General features: G+C 40.1%; 1 protein-coding gene and 1 long non-coding RNA gene across 12 annotated transcripts in view; both read right to left on the reverse strand.

The window, feature by feature from the left end:
• grip1 (glutamate receptor interacting protein 1) overlaps window positions 1–1,411 on the reverse strand; it is a 76,908-nt gene extending 75,497 nt beyond the window's left edge. Inside the window, exon 1 of the mRNA XM_047390391.1 lies at window positions 563–1,411. Coding sequence (XP_047246347.1) covers window positions 563–617 — 55 coding nt within the window. The 5' untranslated portion in view covers window positions 618–1,411. The remainder of the gene's footprint in view (window positions 1–562) is intronic.
• Window positions 1,412–3,651: 2,240 nt separating this feature from the next.
• LOC124882698 overlaps window positions 3,652–12,687 on the reverse strand; it is a 42,415-nt gene continuing 33,379 nt past the window's right edge. For 9 of the 11 annotated variants that reach the window (XR_007041969.1, XR_007041963.1, XR_007041968.1 and 6 more), the window contains 4 exons: window positions 9,393–9,509; window positions 8,989–9,305; window positions 3,812–8,914; window positions 3,652–3,733 (listed from right to left, as the gene is read on the reverse strand). This is a non-coding gene — a long non-coding RNA (uncharacterized LOC124882698). The remainder of the gene's footprint in view (window positions 3,734–3,811; window positions 8,915–8,988; window positions 9,306–9,392; window positions 9,510–12,687) is intronic. The other 2 variants (XR_007041964.1, XR_007041971.1) reach the window with 2 other exon arrangements.

Raw genomic sequence — 12,687 nt, forward strand, 5'->3', positions numbered from 1 at the left:
CACAGGAAGGTACAGCAGATTATTGGAGCCGTTTAAGGCGGAAATCTGTTGATTAACCTTTTCAAGAATGAAATGTGTGAAACATTAAAGCTTCTTCTGTCAACATTTAATTCAAACCAACAGATTTAACCTCCAGGCGAACCGGCGCTGAAGAGGCTGCTGACTGCCGCCCTCAGCCCAGTGAAGGTGGTCGTTACACGAACACACAAGGGCAGACTCCCCGGTTGACCCACCTATGGTCCGGAACGGGTTAGCTTGTTAAAAGCCGTGCTAACCCGCGTGCCCAGCTCGTTAACCGGTCACCGGTGAAAAAAATCACGGGGACGTCACTGCAACCTCAGCCAGCGCGTGAGATTAGCACGCGCACATTCACGGTGTCAAGTTTCACATAAAAAAAAAATAAATAATAAATAAAAACAGCCAATACCAAGCTGCACGAGATTCAACTGATAATTACCGCGCGCGCGCAGCACCGCAAACACATACACGCGCACGGAGACGCACGCTCACCGGTCCGTATATGGCTGTGAACCCGCACGGTCCGGTCCGGGTCTGCTCTTACCTCCTTCCTGGTCCGGTTGGAGACAGGCCGGAATATTCTTCTTCCAGCCGGGCATGATGCACCTCAGGGCGGTTAGGGAGTCCAGGGCGGCCCGCTAGCAGTCACACACCAGCAGCAGCAGCAGCAGCAGCGGCGGGGACAGCAACATGGCTAGTTAGCTGTAGCTTCAGCTGCTTCACCTCCCTCTCTCTCCTCCTCTAGGTCTCTCCACCCCCTCCCTCTCTTGTAACTCTACCCCTCGAGCCTCCGTGGTCTCCGGGGGAGCACGAGAGAGAGGGTGACGTGATGACCGTGAAGGAGCGCGGGGGGGACGGTTTCTGCAGCCGCCAGCTCCACGGTCTGCTCCGTTATCTCCACAGATGGAGCTCAGGCTGGTCCAAATTAACGCTCGATTTACCGGGCTGTCAACTAGTTTCACAACACCACCGTGCATCATTCATTCATGACAGAACCAGGAGATCGACGTAGCATGGATTAAAGATGGATTTAACTATAAAACAAACTTACATGAGGTGTAAAATGTAATAAATGCTAAGTATTCTGCATCAAAGCAGCCGGCTTTACTTTTATTCTTACTGATCTATAGTTCTCCAGGTTTTTTCATTAGTTTTTCTTCAGATTTGTCACCCAGTTTCAGCCCAGTGCTTGCTCCAGAACAATGTTAGGACCAGTTTCTGAGCCCAGTTGTCCTGAGTGAAGGATCCTTTTTCATTTTGTCTTGTAGCATCAAATGGAGACAACCGAGCTCCCCAGGATCATGGTAGTACATGAATCCCTCTACCACCTTAAGAAAAGAAAAACAAGATTGTGGAAACAAGAGCTTCCTCCATGGCATGGATGATATCGGCATTGGAGATGAGGTGACGAGTTCACCTCAGTGGTACGGTCATCTGATCAGTAGAGGTTTTCATGTAATGTTCTGCTGAGAGGAGAACATAAATAAAACTCAGAACTCCACAGAGGATTTGTACATCCCTTGTGGCCTGGGAACATCTTGATGGAGGAACTGGAAGACACCACTAGTGAGATGAATGTCAGGGTTCTTCTTGGATGGATGGATAGTGTGTATTTTGACATTTAAAAATCTGATCCGATTTAACATCTTTATCTTAGGCATTATTAACGTGTAATTTCAGAGTTTTTTTGGAGCAAAACATGAACTCACTGCTTGTTTCAGCAGCACAAACATCTTTCTTTCTGCCAGTTAAACCAGACCATGGCTCCAGAATCCTGAAACTAAACTGGACCCATCATCGTCTGCATACTGTTTAGCAGCTGAAATCTGTTTCCAGTGGGAATGATAAATACTTTTTGACAGCTGGTTTCTTCTCTTTCCAATAGCAGATTAATATTGAAAAATTGAAAACATGCTCCTGTTACGAGTCACAAAACACTTAAGTTCTGATTATTTGTTTAATAAACCTACAATAATGTGTTTAACTTTAAATGTTTCTCACACACTGCTTCACAAATTAAAATTTATACTGAAAATAGGACACTTTAGGAGGAAAACTGTTTTTTCATCTGCTAATATCTTTAAAACATGAAAAAAAAGAGGAGAAATATGATTCACTCATTTAAAAAGCTGCTTTAATGCAGCAGAATGATAAAAACAATAATAAATATGCAAACGTGTTCACACTCATCTCCATTAATAATCGTAATTATGTGTTTATTCTAGCAACCATAGCTGCATTATGAGAATCATTTCAGTTGATTATATTCCTAGAACCTACTGAAATTTCCCAGTAATGTGACGTTGTGAAGCCTCAGGAAAGAAACAAAACTGACATGAAGACATCAGCTTTCTGGAACAATAACCTTCATGTTAGCACTTTAGAGCAGCCTAAGCTTTATACGCAACTAAACAGTGACTCAAATATTTATTTTACAAAATATTTGCAGCACTTTGCTCACTTGGTGTTTTTCCACCCTGCTGAGGGTGTTTTGATAAAATACATTAGATTAGTTCAAATATCAGTATGTGTTTTCCACACATGATGCAGGGAGATAAAATAGACTGATTCAAGATGGCACAATGCTGTTTGAAGATGCAACACTAATGAATCTGCAGAGACCACACACACACACACACACAAAGCTGCACAGCAGCATTTGAAGCCTAGATTCTGTCCGGACTCGCCTCTGAGGAATTTAGCCTCCAGCTCCACTCATCTGTGAATTAAAGGGGTATTCTGTCAAAAAAAAAAAAAAAGACATCTCTTAAAAGGTAAAGTTTAGAGAAAGTAAGATGAAGATTAAAGATGAGTTGCATCACAGCAATCTTTTCTGGTTTAGGCTGTTTTGATGGCCAAACTTGAAGCCTTTTGTGTTTACATTTAACAAATGAAAGTAAGTACAGAGAAGACTACTGTGAAAAATATTTGCCCCCTTAAAGATATCTTCGCCTTTTGCTTTTTCCTCACAATCTAGTGAAAGCTACTGCTCTCAACCAAATAACCTAAGCAGCAACACCTGCCAGTGTTGTGATACCTGTCTGAGTCTTAAACATCACTCTGGAGGATTTTTGACCCACTTCTCATTGCAGAATTGCTTTAATTCTGACACATCGGAGGTGTTTCAAGCATAAATGGCCCGTTTATGGTTATGCACCAGAAATTAAAGTAAAGTAAGGTCAAGACTTGGACTAGGCCACTCCAAAACCTTCATTTTATTTTTCTAGAGCTCCCATCAGAGGTGGACCTGCTGGCGTTTTTTTGGATCATTTCCCTGCTGCATAACCTAAGTGTTCCTGAGCTTACAATCACAAATTGATAGCTGGAGATTTTCCTTCAAGAGAGTAAAATTCATTGTTCTTGATTCTATAGGTCCAGCAGTAATCAGGCCTAAATTTGGTTAGAGGGCTTCAGTTTTCAAAAAAAAAAAAAAATTGGTTATTTAGTTAGTTATTTAGGAAGGGAGTAATTACATTTTCACATACGGTCAGGTTGCGTTGGGAAGCTTTTCCCCTTCATAAATAAATAATTAACATTTGCTTGATCTGAAATATTTAAGTTTGACAGAAAAGCAAAATATGTCATAATGGATAGTTTTAAGACCCTGATAAAACAATCACGAGAAAACCAGGACAGCATTTAAACAAACAATTTATTCACAAACTAAGTTCGTTCTGGAATCCGGACTGGATCAGCGGACAGGATTGGGATCTCACTGAGGGAGAAGAAAAGAGTCTAAGCGTTTGAGAAAAGGTGGATCAGTAATACTGAAGTCCATCAGGGTTAAACTTACAGCAAATAAGCCCTTAGCCAGGTCAGGGAGGAATAAGTCTTTACCTCGATGGTTGAGGTTGACAGGAGGGTGACTTTGTGCTTTACTCCAATCAGCAGGCCAACGATGATCCGTGGGAGGGTGGACAGCAAGGTAAAATGTTATTTCCAGAGACCTTGGTCCAGGAAGGAGGCAGAAAGAAGACTTACGGCCAAGGTTCTTTGAGGCTTGAATTTCCACATTCATCTGAACTCGGCAGGAGACATTAAACCCACAGAAACTCCGGTAGAAACATTTCCTGGAGGCACAGGAGAAAAACCAAGATGGTCAGAGAAAAAGTAGAAAACAGGGCTGCAGAGGCCGAGGTGTTTACCACGCTTTGTGAGACAAAGAGCTGAGGCCTCCTTCTGGATCTCCACTCCTTTTGAGCCCAGGTTGATTGCTCGCTGATGAGCAGCAGCAGCGTCGCAGCACCTGCCGGTCACACCCTGAGTGGGAGGAAAAAAACACTGCACCAACACACAGACTGACCCAGCCTGCACACAACCACCGTGGATATGACAAAATAAGTATGTAAGGGGGGGAAATACTTTTCATCAGAACTGTATTTATTAAGAAAATAAATACTCTGGATTTTTAGGCTGGTTGTAGGATAATAGCATATGTGGCAACTATATTATTATGCGTTATATGTCTTTTTATAGGACTCATTGGATTTGCTTTCTCTTAGGACCATACTGACTTTATTGCAGTAAAGATCTAGAAAAAAGTTAAATGTTTAAAATAGAAAATGTTGCTTTGCTTCCATTTTCTCTTTGAATTAAAGTGAAATTGAAGTGCATAAATTATATCAATACATATAATAAAACTCAATACAAGATAGAACTCCTGTTCAATGTAATAATCTAAACATAAATCCGGGTGAAAGATGTACTTCCTGGTTCCTCAGAGGTTATTAAATCCAGTGTAGTTCTTTAGAAAACTGCTTTATGGTTTGATTGTGGAACACTGAGTTTTTTTCTCTGTTTTGTCTGAGTTCAGAAGTAGAAAATGATTTGTTCACTCAAAATGTATTAATTAATAAAGCAGGGCATCATGAGTGTAACAATATCTTAATGATTCCAGGTGATATTTCCCAAACGGAGAATGGATGTGGTCCCAGTTTAAACCCCTGTGGAACACCATAAGGAATTCCAATGAGTTTGGAAGTCACCTTTCTTTTTTTTAAAGAATTTATTGCAGCACTAGTGGCCTTTATTTTTTGACAGTAGATAGACAAGAAATGGGAATGAAGGAAGAGGGAAAGAAATGCAGCAAATGTTGCCAGGTCTGGGACTTGAACCCAGGACAGCCACAGTGAGGACTAAGGCCTCTGTATATGGTTTGCATGCTTAATCCCCTACACCACCAGTGCTGCACCTGGAAAACACCTTTCTGACATATAGTAACTTTCATATAACTAAATACTGGGGTCTTCAGTCATATAAACATCATTCTTCAGCTCACAATTAGCTGAAAAGAAAAAAAGTCATAACTGTGTCTGCAGTGGACTGGATCTGATGGTTTGACAGGAGGAGGAAACAAAAACCCCACTGGATCAAAACAAACAAACAAACAAACAAAAAACACCAGATTGTTTGCAATGACAGCAGCGATTAACTGACAGCCTTTGCTGTGACAAGCATCCATCTTTCTTCCCAGCGGAGTTTTCCAGAGATGGATGGGGGAGAGAGAGCAGGAATAGATCCAGTGAGGTGGAAGAATGGGTCTCTGCAGGCTACAAGATAAAAAGCAAAGAATGACCTCAATATGAATAGAAACACAGACAGAGTTGGAGAACCCATGTGACCCCATCAGAGTGAATACACAGCTTTACTGCCCTTCAGGTTAAGTGTGGAGGAATTTATTTATATTACAAGCAGGTTTACCCACTGGTGGGGTTTAGCTACTCCATTCTGGGTCATGAACACTCTCTTTAGGCATCTATGGATACAAAGACTTCCCCTAAATCCTCAGTCTCACCTCAATGTCTTGGTTTCACAGTCCACCGCCAGGATCACAACTATCTCCAACGGCATCTTGCAACTTCTGAACAATCAACTCAGTACTTTCAAACATCCCTCACCTCACCTAACCACTTCTCTGTTCTCCTCCACTGAGGAGAAACCAGTCCAAGGGTTCCGGATCTCCTCCAAGTTGTACATAGTTATCTTTGCAAACTTGTAAATTAATTTGTTTTACCGTTTCCATCCTACGTCTCAAGTGATTCTGCATGTGGGTCAGGAAACTAACCTCAAACATGACAGTTCAGGCTATAAAACCATCTAATGTGGCTGAATTAAAACAATTCTGCAAGCAGAGTGGACCAGAACTCCTCGACAGTGATGTAAAAGACTATTTATAGGTTTGGTTTGGGGGTCAGGTTATCTTTGATGTTATAATAAGTCTGATCTGAAACATTTAAGTGTAGGAACAAGATGTAACCAGTCCTCCTGTAAACATCTCCTCTAACAGCTGTGATCCATTTCTTTATCTTTTGTTTAACTGGTGTCAGGTCATGAAGATAGCGGGTTCAGGAGAAAAACCCATACATCCCACTACCTAGCAATATTCTGTACATCTTCCTGAGGGAACCTGATTTATACTCTGACTGGTCACTTTATTAGGTACACTTGTTCACATGCTTGTTGACTGATGAATCAGCCAATCACATGACAGTAACTCAATACATTTAGACTTCCAGATAAGGAGAAAACAACTTGTTGAAGTTCAAAACAAGCATTGGAATTGGGAAGAACAGGGATTATTTCAGAAACTGCTGAGTTACAAAGACACAACCATCTCTCAGGTTCACTGGGAATGGTCTGATAAGGAGTAAGTATCTAGTGAGAGACATTTGTGTGAAGGAAAATGTCTTGTTGATGTCAGAGAATGGACAGACTGGTTCTGGTAGAAAGGGAACAGTAGCTCAAATAATCACTTGTCTCAGGCAAGGTATGCAAAACATCATCTCTGAAGGTACGACACTTGAAGCAGAATGACTACAGCAGCAATAGACCACAACGGGCACCACCGCTGTGGGTCAAGGACAGGAAACTTTGGCTACGGTCCACACAGGTTCACCAAAAGTGGACATGAACACAATAGAAGAAGGAGTTAGGAGACCGTCTGCTGAGAAGAAACCTGTTTAAGATTGGACATTCATTCGGTTCAACATGAACTACTCAGTACAGGTCACGTCAGGACTGTAGAAAGTCCCGTAGCTGTACCCTCTTTTAACTCAGCCAGGCTTTTAGAGTGCATGTAGAACTTGGTTTTCCACTGGCTTATTTCTGGAGAAGATCTGGAATTGTGGCAGCATTTGTTTATCGAAAATCTCAGCTGGTCACTTCTGCATTAATGCTGCCATCAAAGAAGTGGAAATGATTCATTCAAGATCACTGATTTAACCCTTGAACATCACAGAAGCTGGCTGCAGGGACTGGTTGCTGAGAACTAGCTGGATGCTCTATTTCCTCCAACAAAGGACTACTGATCCACGTTCCCACTGTGTAATGGCCCATCCGAGTTGCCTCAGAGCCCAGAGAAGTGGACTCCACCTCTGAACAAGGTCGCCATGAAGCTTCTTGTCTGCACAGTAAATTTGTAAAAGAAACTCTGTCTTGTAGATCTTGATGTAGTTCTGTTAGCTGTTGATGGATGAATATTCTTGATGCTTTGCCTCAGGCCTTCTTACTGACAATCCTCCAGATTCCTTCAATGGTTTAATGAAATTTGACATATTCAAAGGAGAATATTGCAAATCCTTTTCCATCTGGTTTTGAGAAGTAGCCAAATAGCCAAATTAAGCAGGAGTGTTGAAAATATTTAAAGATGTAATGTTTCATTGTTTTCCTCTAGTTAAAGATTTTTTCCATAAAAAATAAATCAGAATCAGTGTTGAAAAATTAAAATAGAGACTTTAATTACTAAAACTGGCATTAAGGAATAATAAATGTCAGATAATTTTGAAACATTTGTTAAGTGTGGTGAGGGCTAAAAGTCATATTGGCATTCAAAAACAATTGGGAAGAAGAATCTGTTGATATAATATCAGTAATTTAGCAATCTTTAAACTACCTCTCTGTGTTCAGGTGGAGAACGTACTGAAGGAACCTCAAAGGGTTGAAAATCTCATGGTATACTTTTATCCTTTAAATGACTGCAGAAATCTCTCCCTTGACGTATTACGGTCCGGTTTCTTGATCTTCCTCCTGAACATTTCCAGTCATTAGATGACTTCCTTTTGTGTACCGTTACTATGGTTTCGGGGGTTATTCTGGTCCATGGTGAGGGAAAGTGTCAGTGTCCTTCTGGTCTGTGGTGACACGACCAACGCTTCACTTCTCAGCAAAGATCCACTCAGTTTTCTCTTCTCATAACTCTGCCACATCCAATAAAATACTGCTGAATGTCTGAGAAGATAATTACAGTGACTCATCCAGCCTCGTCTTCATCAAACTAATAAGAGCAGAATGACTGAAAAATAATCCCCTTCTTCACACCTTCATATTTACCATCTTAATTTCTTCCTGACAGAAATCTGAAGGAGTGTTTGTGATGAAGCTGCTGCCAAATTTCAGAGATTATAGTCAGCTGCTATTGAATCCTGAAGACAAGGTCATGTGTGAACATTAGCACACATGTAGTAGATGGATACACCTACACGGGAATAACAGCCTGCATATGTCAGCGGCTGCATTATGTGTCAGCAGAGAGAGCACCCGAGGGTTCATAAACATCCCACGCTGCTGATCTGTGACTCACCACACGTTTATCCGTCTGTCCTTTCTGAGGAGCCACATTCAGCTTCCCCTGATCCTAAAAACCTAAAACTGAATCCACATCGAGTCTCGATCAGTTTGTCTCCAATAGAAACCCATATTATTAAGAGGCATGTGCATGGTTGGTTGGCCCATGTTTAATCTACATTGTTTAAGTAAACTGATTTTTTAAGAGAAGTGTCATTTTAGTTGTTGCCGATTTGACCCACATGCAGATAACACTCAGAAGAACGAAGAAGTTTAAAGAGTTTATTTTGCTACAGGAGCGGAGAGGGTATGAACCGGGACAGGAACTTCTCAGCTGCATGGAGAGGAAAGCAGGTAAGTGGTGAATAGTTTCAGTGAGAATGATCTGATAATCTAGGCTTGTCTTACAGATTTCAGGAGTGGAAGGTCTGCCTGGAGGAATGACGTCTGGGTCTGGGAAACTCTTAGTAAGCCTGGGTAAACGTAGAATCTGCTGTCCTTCTTTTCCGGAATCTGAACTTGATTCGGGTGCTTTTCTTTGGACAGGGTTCGGAGGTGCCACTCGTGGGAGGGTGGACAGGGTTCGCTCGATAGAAGCTGGAGGTAGGAGGTTCAGAGGCTGCCAGCTGGAACTTGACTTGGGGATCCGAACTTGAAGTCTTGGCAGTGAAGGCGAGGTCAGGTAAGTTCTCCAAAGGAGCTTGAGCTTGGTCTAGGAACTGAACCTGGAAATAAACGAGGACACAAAACATTAGGGACTTGGTTCGTCAAGAACTTGGAGTAAACCAATAATTAGGCCAGTGGAATGTTACCACAAAGGTAAAACACTCAGGTGTCGAAGTGCTGGCAGCGTGCCCGTTTTAAACCTCCCAGCTGATGATGGTGATGAGTAACACCTGTCACCTCATCCTGCAGAGCTCTAGCGGCACCTAGGGGTGAAGCACCATTAATAGCAGGCAAAAACAAAATCAACAACTCCTAGACCCTGACAAGAAGAGGTGAACTATATAAGATTTTCCTTCTTTCTACTCCTATTCATTAATTTTTTGTCTACATAAAAATGTTTTGTTATCTGTTATTGAATGAAATAAATTTAATAAATAAAAAAATAAAAATACATCTTCGTTGAGGTAGAGTCTGCTCTCCCTGACCTGCTTAACCTTTGGTTTTGGTACCATTAAATGTGGCTGCGCTGTGGAGCTTCAAAGAAGGATGGTTCTTCACTGTCTTTACATGAAAGAAATATTACAGTTTATGGAGAAATGTGATAAATTCAGTACAAAGCCTCCCCATACAGCTCATGGTTCATCATTTCTGAAACCACAGAAATAAATATTAATAAATGTGTTTCAATTCTTATGCTATGGCTTCCTTAAAAAATAATACTAAACAAACTCAGCCTTGAAGCTAGTTTATAACCTGCTGAAAGTAACTACATTAAAAAAAAAAGATATTTCAAAAACCTCTAACGTCACCTGAAAGAAATCCTTTCCTAAACTGAAACTAAAAAACTAAATAAAAACAAAAATCTTAAACCTTTCTAGACAAGAACCTAATATTTGAACTAATGACGCCTCTGAACGAACTCAGTCTTAGCTGGACCTAAACCTTAAATCTTAAACTAGAAAACCTCAAATCTACCTAATTAAACATGATTTAACTCAAACATTTACCTGAATCTTTGTGTCATATAATGTCTAAAATTAATTTAGAAGAAATAAGTTTTAAAAATCACAGATTTAAACTTGAACTAACCACTGCCTAATCACAGCTACATGATAGATTTTACCTTAACACAACTGTAACATTTAATAAATGACATTCAACAAATAAGTTTCACTCTAGCTAGATTTGACCTGAAACATTCACAAATTAATTTCAAGCAAACCAAACTTTAATCTTAATGTAAACCTAAATTTCCACGTAAACATGAACCCCAACCTAAAATTAAATTTAAGCCAAACCTATTCCGAACCAAACCTAAACGTAGGAGGGCGATGAAATGTTAAAATTTACCTTTATAGGCTTTTGTTTTCCTCTCCAAGGAAACATGACTGTCCGAAGGAATTTATGTCTCTGCAACATGACTAACACAGGTGCACGCTAACACCCACAGCATGAACAGCATCCCTAATGTGTCTCCTGCAGTTACAAACCCACTGTGGATGTGTGTGTTTGTGATGAATCATTTCTGAGCTGAGGATAATGTCCTAAATAAAACTCTGCACACACACACACACACTTATAGAGAAAGCTGCAGCTCTCTCTCTGCAGCTGTATTTGATTTTCTTTGTTTACTGATCCGGTACTGGAATACAGGACAGAAGCTCTCGATAATGACATGTTCTATGAGTACACCTGCTGCAGGGCTTACAGGCCCTGATTGGCTGCACAAACAGTGGATTAATATAGTAAGAATCTGCATTAAAACAGCTGCAGATTAATGCCATATAATATATGATGTCAATCTGGTGCTGAAAACAGAAGCCCCCCTGTTTCAATCATTAAAGCAGAAAGCTGATGTGTAGTTGTGCCTGCACTCTCAGTTCTGTGTGCAGCCTGCGTGACGAGAGAGTACTTTAGCCGAGTTTTAGGCTTGCAGGTTACAGACAGAAGCTGATAATAGAAACAAAGTATAGGCGCATCCCTTAAAACAGAGAATATCATCAGAGTTCATTTATTTAAATTCAAAGAGTGGAGCTCATATATTATTTAGAACATTGCACACATAGTGATATATTTTAAAAGGTTAATTTCTGTTCATTTTAATGATTTTGTCCCACAGCTCATCGAAACCCAAAACTCAGCTTCTCAAAATCAGAATATTACATCAAACCAGTAATGTTTTTTTTTTATTTTATGCAGAAATGTTATATTACAGCTTGCTCAACCATGGGGAAGAAAGGTCACTGCTACAGAAGCTGGCTGTTTACAGAGTGATACATCCAAGCATAGTAATGGAAATTGAGTGGAAGGAAAAAGTGCAAATTCCAGGAAATACTTCAGAATCAGAATCAGCTTTATTGCCAAGTTCGTGCATACAAACAAGGAATTTGACTCCGGTACACTTTGCTCTTTTGTTCTGTTTTTGCATTACAGAATATACAAATTTACAATCTACAATGTACAATAAACACATATCTAATAGAAAAGGTGCATTTGCAACATCTGTACTTTGTGGACAAGCTTGGACTGAGGCTGGACTCAGAGTTTCAAGAGCCACTATATATAGACCAGGACCAGGACATCGGCCACACTCTCCACTCTGTACCAATACTTGCTTAAATGGCCTACAGGCCTGACCTAAACCTAAAAAGACCTGACTCCCCAAACCATTTGTCCAAATATTTAATCACAAAGTCATAACAAATAATGTCTAGAATTTATAAAGAAATGTTTCAAGAAAAGGTGTATTTGTTTAAATATAAAAATAACCAATAACCAAGATCTATACAAAATCATCTCCATGTTAACTGGCTAAAACAGCACAAAACTATTTTTACAATACAAGAGCCAAGACAGAAAATTTTAAATAACAAATCAAATCATTTTACAACAAGTTTTTGGTGCTACTATCTCTTTTTTTACATAGCTTCACTAAAACACACTTTCTGTTTGATGTAAGATATTAAGTACAGGTCCTTCTCAAAATATTAGCATATTGTGATAAAGTTCATTATTTTCCATAATGTCATGATGAAAAATTAACATTCATATATTTTAGATTTATTGCACACTAACTGAAATATTTCGGGTCTTTTATTGTCTTAATATGGATGATTTTGGCATACAGCTCATGAAATCCCAAAATTCCTATCTCACAAAATTAGCATATTTCATCCGATCAATAAAAGAAAAGTGTTTTTAATACAAAAAACGTCAACCTTCAAATAATCATGTACAGTTATGCACTCAATACTTGGTCGGGAATCCTTTGGCAGAAATGACTGCTTCAATGCGGCGTGGCATGGAGGCAATCAGCCTGTGGCACTGCTGAGGTCTTATGGAGGCCCAGGATGGTTCGATAGCGGCCTTTAGCTCATCCAGAGTGTTGGGTCTTGAGTCTCTCAACGTTCTCTTCACAATATCCCACAGATTCTCTATGGG

Source organism: Girardinichthys multiradiatus, chromosome 17, assembly GCF_021462225.1.
Source record: "Girardinichthys multiradiatus isolate DD_20200921_A chromosome 17, DD_fGirMul_XY1, whole genome shotgun sequence".
Lineage (NCBI taxonomy): Eukaryota > Metazoa > Chordata > Actinopteri > Cyprinodontiformes > Goodeidae > Girardinichthys > Girardinichthys multiradiatus.